The sequence below is a fragment of the Narcine bancroftii genome, chromosome 3, assembly GCF_036971445.1.
Source record: "Narcine bancroftii isolate sNarBan1 chromosome 3, sNarBan1.hap1, whole genome shotgun sequence".
In the NCBI taxonomy this organism is placed as follows: Eukaryota; Metazoa; Chordata; class Chondrichthyes; order Torpediniformes; family Narcinidae; genus Narcine; species Narcine bancroftii.
In genome coordinates, this window is record NC_091471.1 from 158,112,203 (window position 1) to 158,138,390 (window position 26,188).

General features: G+C 42.5%; 1 protein-coding gene across 7 annotated transcripts in view; it reads right to left on the minus strand.

Annotated features, from left to right (window-relative positions):
* The window catches only part of grsf1 (G-rich RNA sequence binding factor 1), a 59,080-nt gene that overhangs the window by 17,954 nt on the left and 14,938 nt on the right, over window positions 1–26,188 (minus strand). For 2 of the 7 annotated variants that reach the window (XM_069925569.1, XM_069925571.1), the window contains exons 2-3: window positions 14,164–14,311; window positions 9,577–9,732 (exon numbers count right to left, since the gene is read on the minus strand). In XM_069925569.1, the coding sequence (XP_069781670.1) occupies window positions 9,577–9,732; window positions 14,164–14,311 (304 nt within the window). Of the gene's footprint in view, window positions 1–9,576; window positions 9,733–14,163; window positions 14,312–15,079; window positions 15,169–16,744; window positions 17,061–26,188 lie in introns of those variants that run through there. The other 5 variants (XM_069925570.1, XM_069925575.1, XM_069925573.1 and 2 more) reach the window with 5 other exon arrangements.

Sequence of the window (26,188 nt, forward strand, 5' to 3'; positions counted from 1 at the left end):
CATTAGCAATACAATTAATGTAAGGTATAGGCTGATGCAATATCATTTTTTTTGCATCAGCTTTACCTTCACAAAAATTAAATAAATTGAAATCTAAATTATCCAATTTATGTTTTTGACGCAGTCAAGCTATAGGGACCTTTTTAATTTGACCTGGTCATGCCCGAAGGTGAGATCCTTCTGGGAAGATATGGGAAATATCCTGGAACAAATGTCCAGAATTTGATATCCTCAGGTGACAAAATTGTTTTTATTGGGGAAATTAGCAGATACAAGACCTAAAATGAGGCTGTCAAAATATCAATAGAAATTTGCTTTAGCAGTGGCCAGGAAATGCATAGCCATTACTTGGAAATCTGATTCCCAACTGAGTTTGATCTGCTGGAAATCAGAAATGCATAGTTGTGTTCTCCTGGTAAAGATTACTTACAACCTCAGAAATTGGTACAACATAATTTTAAGAATATGGAACCATATTTAAGATATACAGATTAACCTTTGATGATTCCCCTCTCCCGTCTCCAAAACCACTATCTCCAGTATCCCTATTGATGCCTATGTCAAGACATTTATCTCTTAAGGGAAGAAGTAAGCTCTGGATGAACCACTTAATTTTTCATCTGTATATAATGAATGCTTTTGGAAAACAGATTATTTTGTTAGATAATATGGGAGAATTAACTTTCTTTTTTCCCTTTTCCTTTGGGGGAGGGGGTCTCTTTTTTTCTCTTTTATTTTCTACTTTTTTTTTTAAAAAGGATTGGCACGGTATGTAATTTTGTATTTATAAACAATGGTGCAGAATTTGATATTTGTGATAATGTGTTGATTCTTTTTTGTTTATCAACATGTAGTTTGGTTTTGGTATTTTATTGTATATATCTGTATTGTTTCTTTGACTTTGTTTTGTAACTCCATTTTGATTGAAATTTTTTTTAAAAAGATCAAGCTCCAGGTTGTCTGCGAAGGCAACCCTGTTATCCTTGTTAGTATTTCAGTAATACACTGCCAAAAAGGTCTCACCTTCACACACGACCACATAGCATGCACAAACATTCCTTTTTTATTCCACATCTAATACACATCTCCAATATTTCAAATTTTGATTTATGTAATTTCTGTGGGGTAAGGTATAGAAAATTATATTGAACTAATCCATATCTTGCATTTATAATTGACATCATGCTATCCAAACACCAACCAGACTCTCGATCTCTGTAAACCTGGTTTTGCACTTTCATTTTGGAGAGCAAAATACATCTTAGATAAAAATTTAAGTGCATTCCCCAGTCACATCATTCGTTCAATCTCAATAATTTCAGGTGGGGCCAAGTTTTATTCCTACCTTTATCTTCGGAATGATCTTAAATGGAGAAAGCAAAAGAATGTCCCATTAGCTACTCCATATTTAATTGTTCCAAAGACATGAGATCCTTCCATATAACAATCATCAAAATATCTTATTCCTTTGTCATACTATGAATTCTATATTTTGTTACCCAGATTCATAGACAGTAGTATATTTTTACATAATGTGTATATCAGTGATATACCTGTTTCCCCCCATACATTTATTTCTACCAATATTCTAATTACCTGTATTAATATAGAATTATCCACTTTTTTTATTGACACAAATAAAGACCTTCATTGTCTCCTCTTTTATTGAATTTAGTCCCATGCAAATTCATGAAGGGAACTGTTTACTTCAAAGAAAGATGATAAAAATCTTGCTTGTGCTGATAGATAATACTTCTTAAAATCCAGGAGTCGGTGTGGAATGGCTAATTATAACTTTTTACATCAGTTGTATTTAACCCCAGAGAAATTGAAAAAACATGGTTTTAGTAATTCGGATTCTTGTTCTAGAGGTGGTGTATGTACTGGTACTTTTTTTACATGCTGTTTGGTCTTGTGTTTATGTACAACCATTTTGGCAAGAAATTAAGTTAATTTTGGAAAAATGATATGACATTAAGTTACCACGAGATCCATCTTTTTTTTAATGGGTTATAGGATTCCTTTAAAGGGATTAGGGTTGGATAAATTTCAAATTGCATTTGTACGCTTAGCATTGTCTGTAGCTCGAAAATGTGTAGCAAGTACATGAAAAGATAATATAGTGATTAATATAATGCGATGGCATAATGATTTGACAGCTTGTATTGTTATGGAAAAAATTACATATAATCTACATGGTCATTATTTATTTTGTTATTAGGTGGTTACCATATTTGGAATATATGCATTTAGATTTATTTTGATTTATTATATATTCTTAGTTTCTGTTTATATATTTTTGGCTCTCCTTAAGAGGGCTGGCTGATGGGGTGGGAGGGTGGGAGGGGACTTTATTTTTCTGTTTTTCTTTATTTTTTTTATACATATACTTACATAAAATTGTTTTTATGGAATGTATGTTGTATTACTACTAATGATCTTTCAAATAAATCAAGATTTTAAAAAAAATCCAGGAGTCTAAGTCCTCCCAATTTATAGTTCCATGTTAACTTTTCCCAAGCAATTTTTGGTACTTTGTTATTCCATAGGAATAGTCTTATATAATAATGCAATAATTTAATTTTTTTTTGTTAGTGCAATATGCAACTATTGAAAGAGTTACTGTAGTCTTGGCATTACCTTCATTTTTGTACAATTTATCCTTCCTACTAATGTAATCAGCAGATCTTTCCATTTCTGTAAATCCTTTTCTATTTTTTCTAATTAAGGGGTATAATTAAGCTTATATAAATTCTGTAAATTATTATCTGTCATTATTCCTAAATATTTAATTCCATCTTTCTTCCTTTTAGGTATCTTTCATAATCAAAATTCTGCAAAGATATTATCTCAGGTTTATCCAAATTTATTTTATACCTTGATAGTCTTTCATATTTTTCTAGTATTGTTTGTAATGTTATCAGTGATTCACCTGGATCAGACATATTTAATAGCACATCAGCAGTAAATAAACTAATTTTATGTTCTTCCTGTCCAACTTCGAAGCTCTTAATATCTGGATCTCTTATAATCTCTGCCAGAGGTTCAATAGCTAGAATGAATAATGCTGGAGATGGGGGGGGCTCCCCTGTCTATGCAATCTATTCAAGGGAAAAATGGATGACATTTGGTTATTAGTTATAATTTTATCTTGTGGCTTATGATAGAGAGCATTTGTCCAATTTATATATTTTCTACCGACACCAAATTTTATATAAGAAAGACCATTCTAGTAGGTCAATTGTCTATTCTGCATCTAAAGAAATAGTTATGTTTGGACTCAACCTTGATTTTGCCATGTATTATATTTGAATAATCTACCTAGACTATTTGAAGAATATTTTCCTTTAACAAATCAGGATGTATTAATTTTGGTAAATACTCAGTCAGTTCGTTGGCTAGTGCCTTAGCTAGATTTTATAATCTGCATTCAGAAGTGATATTGGTCTGAATGATGAACTTTTTAGTGGGTCTCTACCTTTCTTCGGTAACACTGTAATTATAGCAGTTGAAAATGTTTCTGGGAGGATTTAGGTCTCCACTGCCTGGTTTTAACACATCAATCAAAAGAGGCACCAACAAATCTTTAAATTGTCTGTCGAACTCAGGAGGAACCCATCTGTTAAAAAATTCTTCCATTTCATTTTCATCTCCTACTAATTCAGATTTATATAGTTTCATATAGTATTGTCTAATATAGTATTATGTTATGGTATCGGCTTCTATTACATTTATTATTCTGGATGACTCTCTGCATTAACCTGCCAAGATAACACTTTATGCTCCTGTTCTCCTAGTTCATATTTTGTTTAGATTTTAATATCATTTTTTCCATTCTATATGTTTAAAGTGCATTATGTTGTGACTTTTTGTTCTCTAATATTTTATATTTTTCTTGTGGTCCTGATATCTAATATTCTTCTTCAAATTTTGTTATATTCTTCTCTAGACTTTCTAAATCTCTTGCATATTCTATCTTAATATCCCCTCAAGCAAGCTTTAAGCATATCCCATATTAGAAAACTATTGTTTGTAGAAGGAAGATTGTTTGCACAAAATATTTCTGTCTCTTAATAAATTCACAAAAATCCTTCCTCTTTAATAATGTAGCATTAAGGCGCTATCTATACATACTTTCTTGCTTTTCCATTATCATAATAGTTACAGCGAGTGGTCTGATAAAAGTCTTGACAAATACTCTGTTTTTACTACTTTACCTTGTAACTGAGCAGACATTAAAAATAGGTCAATCCTTGTGTGTGAATCATATACCCTTGAATAAAACGAATAGTCTCTTTCTAAGGGGTTGAACACCACCATATACCAAATAAATTTAATCCTTCATAAATGATAATGATGTTTTTGCAGCTTTTGCTCGTTATTGTTCTCACTGATTTGTCCAATATTGGATCTAAACAAAAATTGAAATCTCCTCCAATCAATACATTTTGTCTTCTCCCTAGTTTTTAAAAAAGATATCCTTCAAAGACTTCATCGTCAGTTTGGTGGCATAAATATTGTTACAGAGTTCTGTGTTGTGTATTGGCCTATGTGTTGTGTGGTTTTGTTAAAAAGTGACAGTTTGCCTTAGAGAGCCAAGGTGAAAGTGGACTGCTGAGAGAGTGGGAGACAGACTGAGCATGTGCAGAAAATGATCTAAAAATTTCTGGACTTGGATGATAAACCACCATTGGGGGTGCTGTGGAGTGGAAGAAGGCCCAGAGGATGAGTCATGGTCTGGAGGACAGTTTAGAATGTTGGGATTTCTAAAATGATGAACATTCCAAAGGCAGCCAGAAGGATCCAAAAAAAGTAGTTGTTCCTCTCTCTGCAAACAACACAAGAAGACAACTTCAAATTTTGTGCTCTCTCTCTCTCAAAGATCTTTTGTCTTCATTTTATCAAACAAACCTTGGCGAGTCTGTTGTCTATCTCATTGTCGATCCTTGCATCTGATGAAATGGTGCAGCCGAGATAGGTAAACTGGTGGACCGTTTTGAGTTTTGTGTGCCCGATGGAGATGTGGGGGGGCTGGTAATCATGGTGGGGAGCTGGCTGATGGAGGACCTCAGTTTTCTTCAGGCTGACTTCCAGGCCAAACATTTTGGCAGTTTCCGCAAAGCAGGACGTCAAGCGCTGAAGAGCTGGCTCTGAATGGGCAACTAAAGCGGCATTGTCTGCAAAGAGTAGTTCACGGACAAGTTTCTCTTGTGTCTTGGTGTGAGCTTGTAGGCGCCTCAGATTGAAGAGACTGCCATCCGTGCGGTACTGGATGTAAACAGCATCTTCATTGTTGGGGTCTTTCATGGCTTGGTTCAGCATCATGCTGAAGAAGACTACACAAAAGAGTCTGGAAAAACAACCAACTGAAAAACCTCACAAAGATAAGCGTATACAGAGCCGTTGTCATACCCACACTCCTGTTCGGCTCCGAATCATGGGTCCTCTACCGGCACCACCTACGGCTCCTAGAACGCTTCCACCAGCGTTGTCTCCGCTCCATCCTCAACATCCATTGGAGCGCTTTCATCCCTAACGTCGAAGTACTCGAGATGGCAGAGGTCGACAGCATCGAGTCCACGCTGCTGAAGATCCAGCTGCGCTGGATGGGTCACGTCTCCAGAATGGAGGACCATCGCCTTCCCAAGATCGTGTTATATGGCGAGCTCTCCACTGGCCACCGTGACAGAGGTGCACCAAAGAAAAGGTACAAGGACTGCCTAAAGAAATCTCTTGGTGCCTGCCACATTGACCACCGCCAGTGGGCTGATAACGCCTCAAACCGTGCATCTTGGCGCCTCACAGTTTGGCGGGCAGCAACCTCCTTTGAAGAAGACCGCAGAGCCCACCTCACTGACAAAAGGCAAAGGAGGAAAAACCCAACACCCAACCCCAACCAACCAATTTTCCCCTGCAACCGCTGCAACCGTGTCTGCCTGTCCCGCATCAGACTTGTCAGCCACAAACGAGCCTGCAGCTGACGTGGACTTTTTACCCCCTCCATAAATCTTCGTCCGCGAAGCCAAGCCAAAGAAATCAAACAAACTGAATTTTGTTCATGATCTTTGCTTCAGTTGAGATCAAAGCTTAGTGAGTCTTGTGTGTTTTGTGTTTGTTTTGTATCTAAGTTTTTCTGTGGGCTGGTTGGAAATATAACTTAGACTTTTATTACACATGTTATCTTTAGGCTGGGGAATTTATTAGTTTTATACTGTAATATGAATTTGCATAGTAACCAGTGGGCATTGTTATAAAAGGGGGGATTTTGAATTAAAGTTTGAAGGTGAATTTTTTGTTAATAAAGTAAAATTGTTAATTTTTACCCCTGTGTGATATGTCTTCTTTGTGGTTGCTGGTTTGATCTTGTAACAATATTCATATATGTCCATGATTCTGCTTAAATTTTGCAATGTGCCATCATAAATTTTCCAGCTTGATCAGTTAATGTCTCTTCTATTATTATTGGTATATTTTTATTAATTAAAATCACTACACCTCTTGCTTTTGATCCAAATGAAGACCATTTTACTTGCCCCACCATCCTCTTTTTAAATTTTGCATGTTCCAATTTGGTATGGCGTGTTTCTTGTAAAAAGACGTCTTTAAATTTTTTTTTTAGGTCCACCAAGACCCATTTTCTCTTCCCCGTCCCGTTAATTCCATCAACATTAAAACTAATAAATTTTAATGTTCTATCCATATTCCTCTTTAAAACTAATTTTTTTTTAACATAGTAAAATCTTTGACTGTTAAATAGCGATCCTTCCCCTTTAAGAAAAAACACACAATGTCCCTTCCCCAACAGTGACATATACATAGAACCTTGAAAGCCTGTGAAAAAAGCCCATGGAATATCTTGAGTAAGAACCCTCGCTTTCGTGCCATTTTTTTTTGCTACTCCTTTCCAGGCACCATTCTCCCCCTTAGACCTATTTTCCAGATTTATTTTCCTTTTACTAAGCTTTCTATGAACATTTCTATACATTTAACTTTTAAACAATAAATACGAGAGTTTAATTAAAAAAATACAACTTTTAGTACTTTTACATAGTTCCATTATAAATATTTTCACAATCTTGTCCCTCAGCAACCTTAATCTCTTTATTTAAACAAACTTCACAGAAAGTCTTCCACCTCATTCTTAGTCTTGAAAACTTGCCGCTTCCCTTCTGCTACGTCAACCCTCAAAGTCGTGGGATATATCATTGAATATTTCAAGTTTTTAAGCACATAGTTGTCTTTTCACATCTTCAAATTCTTTTCTTTGTTTAATCAAGATCATGCCAAAGTCTTTTTTTAAAAAAAAAACCTTTTCATGATTTTTTTTTTTGAAGGGTGGAAGGATACCAGAGCCCCCAGAGAAAACCATGCAGACATGGGAGAACATACAAACTCCTTACAGACAGCATGGGTTTTGAACCCAGGTCTGGTCCTGATAGTTGGTGCTGTAAAGGCATTGCGCTAACTGCTACGCCAACCGTGCCACCATTCACCTATCATCTATTTATTAGTGTCTAGCTTATATTTTATTCTTAGTTCTTCACTACCTGATGTGGAAAGATCTTTTCAATGCCGAAACTCCCTTAATTTTAAAGGTACAATTTATCAGGTCACCCCAAACCCTTCCTTATTATATAAAAGTCATAACCTGTTCCTTCTTTTCTGGTGGTTGTAATAATTTAATTCTCCTCATCTTTTCATGGCCAGATATTTGGAACCAAATGATCGTGTTTAAATGCAGACAATGTAGATAATGTAGATATAATTCTATGCAATAGACAATCATACCATAGTAAATATCATACCCTCCAACTTCACAAGGCTGTATTTCACAATAACTTGGTGCTTCACAGGGTGGAACCCAGATTCAGATTTATAGAATAAGCGCAACGAACAAGTCACTACATAGATCACCTACTCTAAGTCCCAGGGTTACTTACCTTCCATCCACTGATGGGGAACAAGTAAGTTCAAGTGGAGTCAAGTTCACAGCCAGCCATAATCTTGCTGAATGGAAGAGCAGACTCCTATTTCTTCTGTTCTTCCATTCAAGTTTACTACCACATGTACCAGGATGCAATGATAGAGGTTGTTTTCTTCCAATAATCCTCTATCATAAATCTATCATGTATTGGAATTGCTGAACTCTGGTTTACAAAACATTCCTTATCCCCTGCAAAGGGATACAATTTCCCCTTCAAACCTTTTCTCCCCTTTTTAATTTCCATTTGTTATAATGCAGCCAAAGTGCAACCCACAACAGCTTTCTTCTAAATAGAACTCCAAACATGGACACACAAGGAAAGAGGGAAGCAATATTTACATTGGAATTTAGTGATTTCACAGTAGCTGCCAGCATGACTACTACACTGGCTGGCACTCAAGGTATAGCACTGCACTGTAGGAGGACATTAATAAGAAGTTGTGCCTCTCCTCTAGAATAAAAGAAAAAGATACAACATCTTGTTTCAAAAACAGCAAAATACTCCATTTCTTTCCCAATAGTTATCCATTAATCATTATCATCAAAAAAAATCAAATTATGTACAATTTTATGTAGTGAAGCTGGAAAGAGAAAAGATCTTGCATTTTTTAGCCTCATGGTTTATTACTTTAACCCTGCTCAATATTGCACATTAATGCATCAAGAAACAGAATATTATACTCAAACTCTGGTTACTTGTGAGAAGCAGACAAGCTAGAAATTTCCAGATCCCTCTCTCTAGAGCAGCCAGGACACCTCTTTTATGGTTATCTAGCTCCATCCTGTGTCCCAGGATCATCAGTCTACAGCACAATGCTCCCCAGGAGTATATGCATAGGCTACAATATAATGATATAATATCAACATAATGATATCTAACTCTGCAAACTACAAAGACTTTTGGGCTCATTTTTAAAACCCAAGAACGTGCTGAGTTGCGAACTGGAGAAATAGATTAAAGGCAATTGGTGAAAGAGGAGTTCGTTGTTTTGATTTCTGGAACAAAGCCAGTAGAAATTCTGGAAGCAGATTTAACAGCAACTTTCAGCAGGAAACTGAATAAACAGTGGAAATGAAAACATTTGAATTGAATTGTTTCCACTTGTACCAAAATACCAAAATAAAAGGCTTCATTTTGCATTCTATCCAGGAAAGTCAACCCATAATGTAGGTAGTGCAATAATGACAAACAAATGTACAAACAACAGTATAGGAAGTATTGTTACAATAAGTCAAATGTGCAGAGTGTAGAGAAAAGTATAATTACAGTTCATGGAATAGAGAAAAGAACAGTTAAACAGTACAAGGACATCATCTTTTACCAGTGAGAGTCTGATAGCAGAAAAGGAACTGTCCTTAAATGTTTTCAAGCTCCTGTATCCAATGGACGGTGGGGGTTTAGAAGAGTGTGTTACTGGGAATGGAATGTGTCCTTTAATATATTGGCAGCTTTCTTGAGACAGTAGGAGGCATAGACAGAGGCAACAAGGGGAGGTTGTCTTGGGAGAAATCTTTCATAAAGTCAGCACGGACACAAGTGGAAGAACCTTCCAGTGATGAAAGAAGTGTTCTGGAGTCCTGCTTCAACTTACCTTCAATATAACGTTCCCCCAAGTACTTTCTGTGTTTCTCCAAAGCCTTCCGGACATCCTCAGCAGACTGGAGTTCAATAATTGCTTCACCACTCGGCTTGCCTGCTCTGTTACACAGGAAGTGCACGCCCTCAACACCATTCACCACCCCACAATCTGAGATAAGGAAAAGGCCAATGTAAATAAAAACATGTCCACAGAGTAGCACTGAAAAGGCCAGAGATCCACACATCTCATGCAGCTATAATGATTCTACTTACAACCCCCAGTACATTCAGCAGATTATGGAGATATACAAAGGGTCACCAGATCAGTAATCCTTTGCTAGAACACAGTTGGAATGAAGGAGTGTGATGGCCTGCTGAGGAGAGTGAAGTTCAGCTGGAGCATTAACAGTTGGACAGCCTGGACAGTTGGCTGAACAGCTGGCTTCTATTCTGCAGAATCTAAGCTGCTCTTGAATCTCTTATGTACTCTTTAATCATTACTAGACTAGTTCCACAATACCCACAGTCTATTTCACACTTGTTTGGAAAATCATGCAAATCTGAATGATACAAAGTAAAAACTCAATGCAAAACTGAGGAATTCTTGAAAAACAGGGTCATATTTAGTGTAAATAACACAACCTCTTAAATTCACACTGTAGGAGTTTGAGCTGGTACTAATTAAGATAGGTATTGTGATGTGTTACTTTGATTGAAACCTACAGCCACAGACCCAGCTCCTGCTACTGACCACTGTTGGGAAACAATCAAAACATTCACTGCCTTGATATCCCACAATTCAGTGCTTCATAACTTTGCTTCTTTCAAATCTGACCATTCCACTCAACTCGTGGTTGACCCACTTTCTATCCAAACTCATTCAAAGCTGATGACCTACTCACTGACCCCATCCCTGCAATCTTCCAGACACCAACCCTGTCAGGCCCACCCTTTCTTTCTCCACTCTCAAATCACACTGATTCAAGCTGCCAGCCACAGTTCTCAGCATGGAATGCTGCACTGTGTCGAGGCAACTGCAGCCTTACTGATAGGAAATAAATATGGTGGACGTAGGAAGTAGTGGAGGCCGTCATTCAGTGTAGAGATTGATAAGTTCTTGATTAGCCAGGACATTAAAGGTCATGGGGAGAAGACTAGGGAGTGAGGCTCAGTGGGAGAATGGATCAGCTCAGGATTGAATGGCGGGTTAAACTTGATGGGCTGAATAGCTTATTTCTGCTCTTGTGACTTTTGATCTTATGGACAAGTTTTCTATTGAATATTGAACTGTTCATTTATTGCAAAAGCAGAGCAAGTTCTGTTTAGAAATAGAAGTACATAGCAAGAGAGAGAAACAAAGTTAGAATTTCCAGTCATTGACTTTGACCTGCTCTAATCTGGGGACATGTAACGGGGGCAAGCAGTATCCCTGTGTCCGGGTGTGCCCCACAGAGGCAAATGTCAGACCACTCATTGCCTCCATTTCAACAATGTAGGTTTATAGAGACAGCAAAAGTTCAAATATTCAGGACAGGAGGCATCTGTGGAGAAAGAAACAAAAGTTATTGTTTTAAGTCAACAACCTTTCAACAGAATGGAGAAAGGTTACAGATAAACTGATTTTAGGTTGCTGGGAAATGGAGTTGAAAAATAAACAAAAGGAAAGATCTATGATCAAAGCAAGGCAAGAGAGAAAATATGACAGAAGGGATAGCGGGGCATGTGGCAAATATAAACTGTTTATGCGAAGCATGCCGGAATTCTGGACCTTGTGTGAAAACCCTGACAGCTGCTGGCTGGCATTTTCTTGACCGAACACTGTCACTGGACTCTTCAAAGTGAGCCACTACAGAACACAAACTTCTTGCGACTCCACAACAGTTGGCTGGGCCATCTGCCTTCTGAAGATATCAGGTTTAACCTGAAGCAGGGACAGCAACACCATTTACTCCACCAAACAGGAGCAAATGGAAGTTTTTAAATTGTTTCTAGTGTCATTATTCAGCATGAGTGGACAGGGCTTGCTCTGGCCACACTAGATGAAGAGATTACAGACATCAACAGGGAATAAATCCTGCAAGAAATCTCTCATCTGGAATCCACACAAGATTTGCTTGAACTCAGTGAGTAAAAACAATGATAGTTTGGCTGGCAGGGATTTCTAGGTTCAAGGACCTGTCTGGAGGTGATGAAAGTGGCAGAAATGACCAGAAATCCCTAAAGGAAAACACTGCACATGATTAAAAACCATAACTAAAACAGAAAATGTCACAAATGTTGATTCAAAATTACTCAAATGCATACAAAGGCTGTAATGCACCAAGTTGGAAGATGTAATGCCACAGCTGGAGTTTGTGGGACTAATTCAGGAGGCCAAAGTCTGAGGCTAGTAGAAGGAATGGGACAGAGAATTAAAGTGACAGGCAGCTGGAAGTTCAGGGTTAACTGTTACAGACTGAAAGAAAATCATCAGTCCTATCTAATCTGTGTTTTGTTCCACACGGTTATCAAATACAGGGAACAACACTGGACACAGTGCAAGTCAGTCATTACTTTGCCTGGAAATTTCATTCCTATATTAGGTTTAACCTAGAAAACTGCTTCATATAAAACTAATATCAACAACAACAAACCACAAAAGATGAGTCATGAGGCAGGAAAGAACATTTTGGGAGGGGAATCCTAAGGTGGCCCAGTGGTGAAGCAAATTCAAATGGGAAGAGCCCACATATCAAGACAGTTAATGTTCGAGGAAATCAGATAAAAAGCAAACAAACTTCAGCATTTAATGCTCATTACAGTTTATATTACCTGTAACCTCATCATTTGAGTAAGGTATTAAATACCAAAATTTGTGCTGGTGGAGATAGCAAGAATCATAGTGAGCTCCAACAGGCAGAGCAATGGCAGGTGGAACTTACTCGTGACAAACGTTGTGGTGTATTTTGGAAGGTCAAGAGTAGTATATATGCAGAAACTGGTAGGGTCATAGAAAGTTTCTTTGAACAGAAGGGCCCAGAAGTAGACATCCACATCCACTACAAGAGACAACATGGGTGGGATGATGAAGGCAGTATGTGGGATATTTGCGTTTATCAAACTTGGCACAGGGATGTTATGATGAAACTTAATTAATTGATTAGGCCACAATCACACGGAGACTGCAAATGCTAAAATCTGGAGCAAAAAAATAAACTACTGGAAGAACTCGTGGGTGAGCAGTATCTGTGGGGGGGGGGGGGGGGGGTGTGGAGAGGGAAGGAAGAATCAATATTTTAGGTCAAGACCCTTCATCAGAACTGAGAGTTAAGAAGGAAGGTAGCCAGGATAAAAATTGGGGAAGTGGTGAGAGGACCGAGGAAGAGTAAAGCATAATGGGTGGGAGCTCGGTGGGGTGCAAGGAAATTTGGAGACAGATAGAAAAAGATCAGAGGCAGATGGCGGGAGGTCGGGGAGGGGGGGGAGGGAGGGTGAAGATGGAGATAGCTGCTAGAGGGTGGTAAGTCAGAAAGGTGATATGGGTACCATTCAGGAAGAGGTGGGGCAGATTGTATCAGTTGAGGAAAGAGACCAGTTTGTGATGTAGGTGGGTGGGATGAGGAGAGGAGGGAAAGTGGATGAGATACGAGGGAAGGGCGGGTGGGGGAAGAGAGACAGGACTAATCAGTGTTCACACCAATGGGTTGTAGATTACCATGATGGAATATGTGTTCCTCAACTATGGATTAGAACCACAAGACATAGGAACAGTATTAAGCCACTCTGCCCTTGAGTAGAGAAGACAGAGGATGGACAGATCACTTTGGGAGTGGGAATGGGAGTTGAACTACAATACAACTGGAAGCTTGGGTTGGTACTGCAGATAGAGTGAGGAGCTCTGTTAATCAACTGCCTAATCGGCGCTTGGTTTCATTGATGTAGAAGAGAACACGAGTTAGAGTAGGTACAAGTGAATTGCTCAGCCCACAGATGGAGCAGTGTGCAGTTCTGGTTGCTACATTACAGAAAGTATGTGCCTGTGCTGGAAAGGGTCCCTTGGGGATTCACCAGGGTATTGCCTGGATTGGAATGTTCAAGTCATATAGAAAGATTGGATCATCTTATTTACTTGTAGCAAATGAGGAAGAGGGGTGACAGAAATGAGGTTTACAAATCTACCAGGGTGCTAGATAAGATAGAGCACCTAAAACAAGAGGGTACAGATATAAAGTGAAACAGAAAGGGTTTAGAGGGAATCACATGACAGACCAGGAGCATCTGGACCAGCACTTGAATTGCCATGACACAGAAGAGACTGGTATAGTGGTCAACATGGACATGGAAGGCCAAAGGGCCCATTTACGTACTGCACATCTCTAGCACTGAATGGATCCACAAGTACCATCTACTTCAGAGCAGCAGGGGAGCTATCCCACTGTAACACAGGGAACAAAGCAGCAAGTTCCCAGAGACATTGACTGAAGGATAAACACTCCAGGCCAGTTTGCACACACATTTTTCAGTGAAGCATGAACATATTTTAAGAACACTTCCATTTATAACTGTCAGTGACAAAAACCAGTGAACCAAAAGCATATCTAGATTTTAGTAAATTCCTTACCTGAGAAGAATCCAAGCACATCTTCCACAGAGCAAGACCAGGGCAAACCACGAGCCTTTACAACAAACACATTTTGCTCCATTTCTAAAAGAGAGGGCTCATAATCAGGAAGTGGAGGATAGTCCTCTTGGAAAGGCTGGCAGGTCTCCTGAGTGAGATTTTTAAAAATTAGATATTTTGAGTACAGTCAACACAGCAAAGTGGAAATACATTAATACACAGATTTCTGTGTTGCTTCATCTTGGGCCTTTCCCCTTCCATTCTTTTTTCCAGTGCATGGGGGATGCTGGCAAGATTACTGAACATTTCCTAACTCAGCCCCAAGAAGGGGCAGTGAACCAGGTTCTTAAGTTACTGCAATCCTTCTGGTGAGAGTGCCTCCAAATTACTCTTGAGTAGAAAGTTCCAAATATGCGACCTAACAATAAGGGATACATTTCTAGATGAGTACACTTGGGGGAAAACTTGCAGTTGGTGGTGTTCCCATGCATTTGCTATGGGCAAGGCTACAAATGTGGGGTACTGGCAGAGGGGGAAGAGGTCTCGACCAAGTGGGCTTTGGCCTGCTACAGTGAGCTTCTTGAGGTTTGATGGTGAGTTCCAACACACTGTTGATGTGCCTTATGGTTGGTGTGAAGGTTTTCGAGCATTAGGGGAGTCACTTGCTGGAAGATCTCACCCTCAGATGTGTGTGCATAACCCCGTTAAATTTCTGGTTAATGGTAACTCCACCCCCAGGATATCAATGGTGGGGAACTGGGCAATAGTAATGCCAGTCACTATCAAGAAATTGACTTTTCTTGTTGGAGGGTCATAGAGTTGTGGCAAAGAGAAAATAGATCTTTCAGCCCACCACAGCCATGCTGACCTTTTTGCTCATCTACACTAGTCCCACGTATCCACATTATGTCCATACCTTTCCTAGTTAAATCTGTGAGTGTCTCTTAAACTTGGTGCAAAATACAAAAGTGTTGGAGAAACTCAGCAGGTCACACAGCATCCAAAGGAAGCAAAGGTATGCCACGAACATTTTGCAACTGAGCCCTTCATCAAGGTATGAACAAAACGCAGATAAGCGCATGAATAAAAAGATGGGAGGTGGAGGGAAAAAAGGGCAGGGGAAGGAACACAGGCCAACAGGCAAGTGACTGGAGGTGGATATGGAAGGGAGCTTCTTCCATAGGCATGTTCCCCTATCCCACCACTCCCTCATAGTGCCCCTGCCTTCTGCTTGGGTCTGAAAGGTTATTGGTCATTCACACAATCACCAAGGGCATCACAAAGCTGTAAGCAATCAGACATCAGCAAGACACTGCCCCTGCTGCAAGAGGGCAGTATACTTTCAGCGCAGCCTCCATCAAACCTTCAAGAACTCAGTTCTCAAACACATGGCTCCACAATTGTTTTTAAAACCCATATATTGACACACAAAATAGAACTGAAATTACAACAAACAGCACTATAATTAATGCATTTCATTTAGACAAGAATACCAAGTGGAGGGCAATGGTAAGGTATAGTCAGCAGGTTTAAAGTGTGGGACAAAGATGGGCAGATGATTTTAAATCAATCTGTTGGGAAAAAGAGCACATTACCAAAGATCACTATACCTTACAGACATGAGGAAGGATGGGCAGAGAAGAACAGTTTGCACAGATATTCAATTTCATGGTTGATGTAAATTCAGGGAAGAGCAAACGGGATTAGTGTAGATAGACATCTTGGTTGGCATGGAGGAGATGGGCTGATGAGTTTCAACACTGCATTACAAAGCCAATTCATCCATGCCAATCAAGTTGTCAAGCTGTAAACACAATAAGCTTGTGAACTCAGTGGGTCAAGCAGCATTGTGAAAGAAAAGGAACCGAGGACTGATTGAGGGGTTTGGTCTGCAACATTGACTATTCTGTTTCTCCCACTGATGTTGCTTGAACCACTGAGTTCCTCCAGCAGATTGTGCTTTGCTTCTGATTCCAGAGTGTAGTTTCCAGTGTGTCCCTTAGTTCTCCACTCAATTAGTCTCATTTGCCTGCATTTGGTCCATAATCTCTTTATTTAATCCTTATGGCAGTTGAAACACTTTTCAAATGCTTTGTTTCTCCTTCCATCACATCCTCTGAAAGTTCAATGCACGTACCCACCACCCTTTGTGTGAAAGTTCCCCTTTAAATCTTTTCCCTCTCGTTTTAATTTTGCTACCCTGGGCAAAATGCCTGTGTATTACGTTATCCATGTCCATCATGACTATTACTGTACAAGGTCCTCCCTCAGCCTCCCACACTCAAAGAACAAAAGTCCCAGCCAAGTCTTATAAGGAAAGGCTCATTAGCTCTTCAGTTCCAGTTACACCTCTGGTGAATCTTCACTGCATCCTTTCCAGGTGAACAGACCCCTTCCCGTTCCGCCTGTTGGCTGGTCCCACCAAGGGAGGACCTGGGTGTTACCCAGATGGCCTCCTACAAGGGAAAATCCCCATCCCCATCCCTGCCACCTTCCCCAGGGATCATCATCGAACGGTACGTCGGAGAGCTTCAACTCGAGGCCCCCGGCAGGCCGGCACCGGTGGGTTTAAGGCCTTTACCTGCACTCTACCAGCGCCTTACGCCCGCGCTCCGCTCGCAGCCCCTCACCTGCTGCGAGTAAGGACGCTGCGGCCCGACGCTCGCACTACTCCAGCCCGCGGCCCAGTTTCGGGCCTGCGGCTCCTTCACCGGCACCAGCGGCAGGCAGGGTCTGAGGCACCCGGCCACCGAAGGACCGTAAGCCCGGGACACGGCACGAAAGTTGAGGAAAGCGCCGAGCCTGCAGCTGACGGCCATGGAGACCGGATCACACCTCGCACGGAATCGCTCTCCTCACAGTGACCGCCTGGCACTGCGGCGGTGGACCTCCACTTGCAGCGCCACCTGCAGCGCTGGAGGAACTGCTGACCTCCACACGCAGCACCACCTGCAGCGCTGGAGGACCTTCCGATCTCCACTCACAGCGCCGCCTGCAGGGCTGGTGAAATCGCCGAATTCCGCACACTGCACCACCTGCAGCGCGGAAAAAGTCCAGACTTCCACACAGAGCACCACCTCCAGCACGAGAAGGGGTGGGGGTGGGGGTGGGGGGGGGTGGGGTGGCGGAGGGGTCACAGCCGCACACAGCGTCATCTGCAGCGCTGGAGGAACTGCCGAGCTCCGCTTCTCCCACGATCAGCAGTGATTTCGTGCGCCATCACCTGGTAAATGCAGGTGGAGCACGTCCAATTGTTCCGTCCTCCGGCAGCTCCAGGCTTCCAAGGTCAAACATTGGAGACAGATACTCCTGGGATCAGAGGAGGGTGACAGTTTCCGCTGCACCCAGTGCAATGGTGAGTCTGGAACTCTGCTAGAATGCTAAAACGAAAGCTAATTTTTCAAGCATCCCCTTAACTCCCTCCTCTTTCCAAAATCTGCCTGGGGCGGGGGGAACCTTTCACATCATGATGCATTTGTTGTACCAGTTGTCATTTCTATCCAGGCAGAGTCAGCGACTGCACTTCTGAACGAATGCCCGGTTATCAAGGGTTTTATTTTATAAATTTAAAACCACATAAAAGAACACTCATAATTAAAAATAATGCAGATCAATACAAATACATGTGGTATATAAAGAGAAAAAAGAAACCCCTCCTATTTCCCACCCCCTTCCCCTCTATCCCCCTACTAAAAGGGGAAAAAAAGAAGGGGACAAGAGACCCCCAACAGGAGTACGTATTATTTTAGTTTTTTTCCTGAGACCTTAAGGAGAGAGGGAATATCAGAGCCTCATTTAAATATTTACACCCATATTTTGTAAATATGGGCTCCATATCTTGTAAAATATATACTATTTGTCTCTTAAATATTAAGTAATTTTCTCAAGTGGTATCTGTCACATTTGTAGCCCGAAATGTGAAGTTAATAAAACATTAAACACAAGTTTTATCAGGTAAACTTCTCAGAGTCTTTATTTTCCAGTTTCCTTTGTTCTCCTGCTTGTGCTCTTATCTCTCTCTCATACCACGTGACTTCCGGTACATCTCATACATATTCATTATCATGACAGTATCCAACTCCAAACTTCAGCGTGCCATCTTTCTATACCCAAATCCTGGGTTACTGAGGTGATTGGATCGGCCAGAGGCTGTGATGAACCACTTTGTAAATGCAAAGTCTCGTTGGAAGGTCCAGACCCAAAACCTTAACTGACCCTTTCTACCCGTTGAAATGTACATAGGGATATGACACGAAGGCTGGGGAAAAGTGCTTGACCATCTGAGTCGATATAGATTCGAGCATCTATATCGTTTTCTCCCTTGAGGATTGAAAAACAGTTCCCTAGTTTTAATAAACTTGGTAATAGTGTGACAGAGTATATAGATATGTTTTTGAGAGATAAATTGGGAAAGGTTTGTTAGAGTAGGTTACATACAAAAACAGATCTTATTTGAAATACTGGAGCTCTGCCCCATGCTAGACATATCAGCTCCACAGCTTTTTCAAGAGCTTTGAAGAGTGCTCAAGAGACTTCACTAATGAATTGTTTGCAAAAGGCAACAGATGAAAGAGCATGTTGGAGCCACTGCTGTCTAGAAGAGAGCTTGCTGTTCTAAGAGGGTCATGTGGTTTTGCAAGCAGAGAGAGTCAAACAGGATTTATCTCAGAGAGAGAGAGATACAGAGATCACTGGACAGTGTTACAGCCAGCAGAAGTAGCTGGGACTGGAACAGGACAAGCTGGCAAGCCCATTTGGAAGATGGCCTGGTCAAAGCCCTTGTGGTTCATGCAAGAGGAGAGGACTGGCTGTCTAATGTTTCATTTGGAATAAGGGAAACAAAAAGGAACTCTCTGATGACCTGAAAGAAAGAGGTTATCATCTGGAGAACCCTGAAGGGGCAAGTTTTATCAGCAAGACACTAAAGTGGCTGATTAAAGAGGAACAACAAATCTCCCTCTGAAAATCGACAAAAATCTTCCTGAGTGATAACCATTTAGCTTTCAAGCACCAGAGCCTGGTGAACTTTATAAATGTTAAATTCTGTGCATAGTATAAGAATTGCCTGCAGTGAACTTGGAGGAATGAGAAGTGAGATTGGACTGTGAATCAAAGAACTTTTCTGAACTTACACACACATTACATACATGTGTGCTTAGAATTAGAAGGGGGTTGTTAGGTTAAGTAAGTTAAAGTTTGATTCTATTTTCATGTTTAGAGATAATTAAAAGCAACTTTTGTTTAAGTAACCATTTGTCTTGGTGAATATCTATTGCTGCTGGGTTTTGGGGATCCCCTGGGGTCGTAACAACAGGAAAACGTCAAAATGCATGCTGCATTTCATATTCTGCCAGTCGGTGCCAGCGAGAGAGATTGCAGGGGTGGGCTTGGAGATTTCTGGGACTTTGCTGTGGCAAGCTGTGTCTGGTCATGTGCAATCAGGGCTCACATGCTGCGGCGCTGCCTTTCCTTGCAGCGCCCAGGAGGTGAGTGGGAGGTCACTGGGCAGCCAGGAGAGGGGTGACAGGGCTGGAGCAGGACATGCGGCAGCAGGGTGAGGGTCCGCGGCCACAGCCACATTGCCTGGAGCTCCGAACCACATCCCTCTGATGCTGATTGCGAGGGAATCCGGACAGAGCCATGAGTGAAGCTGGTCCAATACCGTCCGAGGAGGTCTTCTGCTGTCCCCTTCCACTCGTGCAAGTGCAATGGACTGGGCTGAAACCCATCGATTTGCATCCAAAGAGCGTGAATGCCCAAACTGCAAGGTGTCAGATTCCAAGGGGTGGAATCTCCCGGAATGTTTCAGACAGGATGTGCCACAAGGGAATGTGTCCGCTTGGAACAAGGTCGGTTTCAAAAGTATGGTATTAAACCAAAATGTTGCCGATTGGAACAGTACTGTGAATAAAGCTTCCTAACACAATATATCAAAACTGAAGTGTCAGGGAATGGATCCATTTAAAATTATTTGGAATTAAATGCCTTTGTTTCAGATTCCCAGCACCCATAGTGCACAGTATTTTACTTTGACTATCATTCTGGTTTGTGGCAGGTCAGCAAACATTGTTAATCGGGATTCATTTTTAAACAGTGTCGTGTTACATGAAATTTCCTTTTGCCTGTTGAAAAGCAGACAGATTCACCACCAGCAGGAATTGCCTAAGTGACTCTTGCAGTCAGAGAGATAGCACCAAAGCGAGTGTGTGTTCACCCCCTCCCCCCACCAGAGTCACCGAGTGTCCATAGATTCACCTCCAGCACTTCAATAGTCCCCACAGCCACGCAGAGTCCAGTCCAAATCTTCAGCAACCCGACCTCCAGATCCAAACCTCTGACATGGTCATAGGCCCTTCAGCACCCTCAGCACATCCTCGCATCCCGGTTCCGATACCTGGTACCCCTCCGGCCATTTCAAGCCAGTCTCCAACAGCCCATAGCTTCCATGGGTTCCTCACCTCAAGTCACCAACAGCCCACTGCAGAGCCCCCTCACTTGTCCACCTCCGTGGCCAGAGTCCCGTAGGTCATCTCTTCCGCTTCTCCTTCTCAGACAGAGTGTGGGGTGATCTTCCTGACCTCCGGTGCTCTATTCCAGTCATAGAAGCATAGAATCATAGAAGATAGGAGCAGGAGTAGGCCATTCGACCCTTCGAGCCTGCTCTGCCATTCAACGAGATCATGCCTGATCTTAAAGTTCAGTACCCAGTCCCCGCCTTCTCTCCGTCCTCTGCTTCCCTGGAGTCTGCAACCCCTTGTGTCTGCTGCCGATTAACAGGCGCCTTCATCTTGAGCACAGACCCTGTTCCATCCCGTGCAGAGCCGATGGCAGTCCACTAGGTGGCTGGGACCCATGGGAACACTGCATCTCCACACCCTCACTCCCCACGGGTCCTCACCAGTGGTAGCATTTCCATTACAGTGGCTCTGCCATATTTCCATATTCCTTGTGTCTGGTTGGCAAACACTGAGATGGCACCTCAGTGCCATTCCAATGCCTGTGCCACGTTTCAGAGGGTGGAGGATTATTTCCACATAATTATTCTGGCAATATTAGTCTCTCAATTGCTTTGGCTAAAAGTCTCTCTCCAAAGACCACCAGAAAGGATTTGAACCTCTTGTTCCATCTGGTTCACAGTGACTGTGGGTCTGAGCTTGCGATGCACACACATCTCTGTGTCTTTCCTACCAAACCCACCCTCAATTACTGATGATAAGCCATCAGCCTTTGCCTTTCCAAGTCCGTGTCCAGCCTGCCCCAAGTGTTCTCTGGGTAAAGCCCCTAGGATTCATTGGGTAGAATGTCTTCCATCTCCAGAAGCAGAGACCGAAGGGGTCAGGGCAGGAACTGTTAATGTGGCTGCACTCCCGTCACTCTGTGTGAAGAAGTTCACTTTATGTACCAAGGATAAAGATAACTATCGTTTCAGGCTTGAGCCCTTCTTCAAAGTATGAACAAATGTTGACAGGCACCTGAACAAAATGGTAGGGGGGAGGGGAAGGGGGAGGAGTAAGGTCCAAAGACAGGAGATAATAGGTGGAGAAGGGAAGGAGGGCCAGCAACAAGCTAGGGAAAGAGGGATGGCTTTGTAAATGGAAAGGGAAGGGGGTGGAGAGCTGAAGGAAAGAAGACAAAAGGAAAGGGAAGGGAGGGGGAAAGGAGAGCAGACTAGCAGAAACCAGAGGAGTCAATATTAATACCATCCAGTTGGAGAGAGCCCAGGTGGAAAATCAAGTGTTGTTAATCCAATTTACGGGTGGGATTGGTGTGAGGCTATGGACATAGATGTGAGCACGGAATTAAAGTGGTTGGCTACTGGGAGGTCTCTGTCACTGATGTGGACGGAGCAAAGGAGCTCAGCGAAGTGATCTCCCAGACTGCGACCAGTCTCTCCGATGTAGATAAGGCCACAAAAGGAGATCTGGATGCAATTAATGACTCCTGCAGATACACGAAAAGCTTGTTTGAGGCCCTGAATGGTGGTGAGGGAGGAGGTGTGGGCACAAGTGTGGCACTTCCTGTAGCCACAGGAAAGTCCCAAGGGGGCAATTGGTGGGAAGGGATGAGTGGACAAGGGAGTCACATAGAGAGCAGTGGAGAAGGGAGGAGAGGGGAAGATATCTCTGATGGTGGGATCATGTTGTAGGTAGTGAAAATTACAGAGGATAATGTGTTGGATGCAGAAGCTAGTGGGGTGATAGGTGAGGGCAAGGAAAATCCTGTCCTGTGGAAAGCATATCAGCTGAACTCCTTCATCAGGAAGAGGTTATCTCAAAACCTATTTGTAGCAATAAAAGAGCCCATGATTGCTTTTGGTGGCAGCTGGTTATGTTCAAATTTGCAATTCCCTTTACTACTTTGCAACTGGGACAACACATCCAGGTGATGCATTGGATGGAAATTGAGATGGTAAGAAGTTAAGGAGAAATTAAAGTCCATCTTCCCTCTTCCTCCCTTTCTCCCTTTCCTTCCCCTTCCATCCCCTCCCCTCCTTCCCCTTCAATTCCTTCCTTCCTTTCCCCTTCCTCACCCCTCCCTTCCTCCCAATCCATTTTTATGTTGCAAGCTTTTAACATGAGATTTAACATTTCTTTCCTGCCTAGTTGTCTTCCAAAGAGCACCCCAACCCAATGACTCCCTTTTAAAATGCAGGCAAACATAGCGATCAACCAGGACATAGCAAGATCCTAAAAGTAGCAATCAGCTAAGTTGCCAGTTTGCCATCTCTTGATGCACTTGCTTGAAAGGAACAGATCATCGAGGAGATCCAATGAAAACAAACAGTCTGGAAAATGCAAGGACTGGGTTTACTTACCGAATCACTGGACTTACTGACCTTTCAACAGAAAACTGGAGAGTGCTGAATTAAAGAGACTGAGCAGTGGTTTGATTGCCAAGTGTAAGAACGTAGCACACACATCAGGTAGCATGTGTGTTGAAAGAAGCAGAGTTGATGTTTCTCTTCATCAGTGCTTGCATATAGAATGTGAAAATTCGTGACATTGACAAATGTTAATAGAGGTAATCTTTGCCTTTTATCAAAATCCAGCTGCGTATTTCTTCCATCAGATCAACACTGCGCGGGACAGTCAGGACTTGTGCATTGGGGACACCTGCCCTTTTGTGTCTACCGGTCTAAAGTGCGTTACAGGTTTAATTCCCCCAATGCTCTGTTCCTGAGCTTACTTTGCCAGCTGTTGGGAGTGGACGGAGAACACAAAGGTAAGGGTTCTGCTGAGGAGCGACCACTCAGTGCCGAGAGGAGAGGTCAGGAGGAACAATGAAGACCCAGCAGGGATTCAAGTTGAAGGTCAGTGTAGGTCTGAAGATCAGGAGGAAGGTGATAGGGGGAGGAGTCCGTTCCAACAGATGAAAGTTATTAGTTGAATATAAGAGGAAAAATGAGAATTGAGTTTGACTCTGTGCAAGAAGACAGTGAAAAGAGGAGAGAGAGAAAACTAGAGGAAAGGAGACGGGGAATGAAGATGAGGGGCTGGGGTTTCTTTGGACACCAGAGAAATTGATGTTAATTCCATCAGGCTAGAAAGTGCCCAGAGAGATTATGAGGTGTTGTTCCTCCATTTAGCGGGTGTGGGTGGTCTCAGCCTGGCAGTGCACAAGACCATGGACAGATGTGTTGGCAGGGGAATGGGATGAGGAATTAAAATGGGTGGCCACTGGGAGATCCACATTTCGCAGAGGACAGAGCTGAGGTGCTCAATGAAACAATATCCCAGTCTGCACCCAGTCTCTCCTACATTGAGGAGACCACAACAGGAGCTTCGGATGCAGAATATGATTCTTGCAGATACAGAAGTAAAGTGTTACTTCACTTGGAAGGAGTGTTTGGGTCCCGTATGGTGGTAAGGGAGGAGGTGTGGGTGCAAGTGGAGCATCTCCTGTGGTCAAGGGAATGATTGCAGAGAGGGAGGAGTGAACTAGGGAGTCAGGGAGGGAGTAGTCTGTGGCAGGTGGAGAGGGAAGGAGAGGGGAATCTGTCTGGTGGTGCGATCACATAGTAGGCAGCAGAAATGGTGGAGGAGGCTGTGTTGGACACAGAGGCTAGTGGTGGGGGGTAGATGAGGATGAGGAATCCTGTCCTTGTTGCACATGGGGTAGAGGAAGTCCAGGCAGATGTGAGGGTAATGGAAGATATATGAGTGAGGGCTCATATATAGAGGGGTAGAGGGAAACCCACATTGTTTGAAGAAGGAGACATCTCTGATGATCTGGCATGTAAGTCCATGACCAAGAAGCAGATGCGACGGAGATAGAGGAATTGAGATATGGAATGGAATCCTTACAGGGGACATGGAGGGAAGGGGTATCGTTGATGTAGCTGTGGGAGTTGGTGGGTTAGTAGAAAACGTCTGTCGAGAGATGGACCAAATAAATTTGAGGTAAGGGTGGAAGTTGGCAGGAAAGTGGATAAAGTCGACGAGCTCATCATGGGTACATGAGGCAGCACCAAAATAGTTGTCGATGTAGTGGAGGAAGAGTTAAGGAACCTTGCCTGTATAGGCTTGTAGCATGATTGCATCATGTAGCCAACAAAAATATAGGCATAGCTGGGCCATATTGCAGGTACCCATGGTTACTCCTTTAACCTGGATAAAGTGGGATGAGTCAAAGGAGGTTAATGAGGGTGAGGACAATTTATTCCCACTGGAGGAGGGTGGTGGTGGAGGGGGGCTGGATGGTTCTATTGTCCAGAAAGAAACAAAGGGCTTTAAGGCCTTAAGTATGGGGGATAGAGGTGTGTAGGGATTGGATATATGTAGTAAACATGAGGGGAACGAGATCAGGGAACTGGAAGTTGTCAAAGTGATGAAGGATGTGTGAAGTTTCCTGGATGTAGATGGGGAGAGACTGGACAGGGGGGACATTACGGAGTCGAGATAAGTGGATACCAGTTCAGGAGCATGCAGAAACAATTGGTCTGCCAGGTCAATCAGGTATTTGGATCTTGGGGAGGTGGTAGAAATGGGCGGTATGGGGTTGGGAAACAATAAGGCTGGAGGCTGTATGCTGCCCTACCTACCCCTTCTACTCCTCAATCAGTGGGGGGGGTGGGGGGGGTTCATCCCATCCCAACCAGGAAAAGTCAAGAGAAGAAAGCAGCCTGAGCTCTGGCCGCCGTGCCGTGACAAACCCACAAAACCCTGATATATTTTTCACACCTTTGTTGTCAGTGTCTTCAATGTTGTGTGTAACTGTGGTTAGTTAATTGTTAAGTGTTAAATGTTGAGGGTGTGGGGGAGTGGGTGAAGGGAGGGGTATGGAAAGAGCTTGAACTCTGCAGAAAACTTTGTATAGAATTGATAATTGTAAATTGTAGTCAATGCTGATACTGTTAACACTGACACTGATAACGTTGATAAATGTTTCAGTTTAAGTTTGGAAAATAATTTTTTAAAAATTCAAAAATATGGATGGAGGCCATGCCAGGAAGGAGACCAGAAGTGATGAGTTCAGAAATGGAACTGATACAGTGGTTTGATGAGTTTTGGTGGGATCCTGTTGGAGGGGTAAGTAAGAGGAGGTGTCTGAGAGTTGTCCTCTGACTTCAACCAGATAGAGGTCAGTGCGCCAGACCACAACAGTGCCATCCTTGTCTGCAGGTTTGATGGTGAGGTTCAGATTGGTGTGAAGAGAGAGGAGGGCCAGGCATTCCAAGGGGGTGAAATTGGAATGAGTGAGGGAAGTGGTAAAGTCAATACTGTTGATGTCTTGGCAGTAGATGGAAATTTTCTTCCCATCCGCCATTACCGCACATCTGCCTTGGACCCCTCTGCCCTCATGGGCAACAAGGACAGGATTTTCCTTGTCCTCACCTACCACACCACCTGCCTCTGCATCCAACATATCCTCCTCTGCCATTTCCGCCACCTACTATGTGATCCCACCACTCATCGCATATTCCCCTCTCCTCCCCTCTCCACCTTCTGCAGGGTCCGCTCCCTCCATGAATGACTCCCTTGTCCACTCCTCCCTCCCCACCAATTGTCCCCTTGGGCCCTTCCCC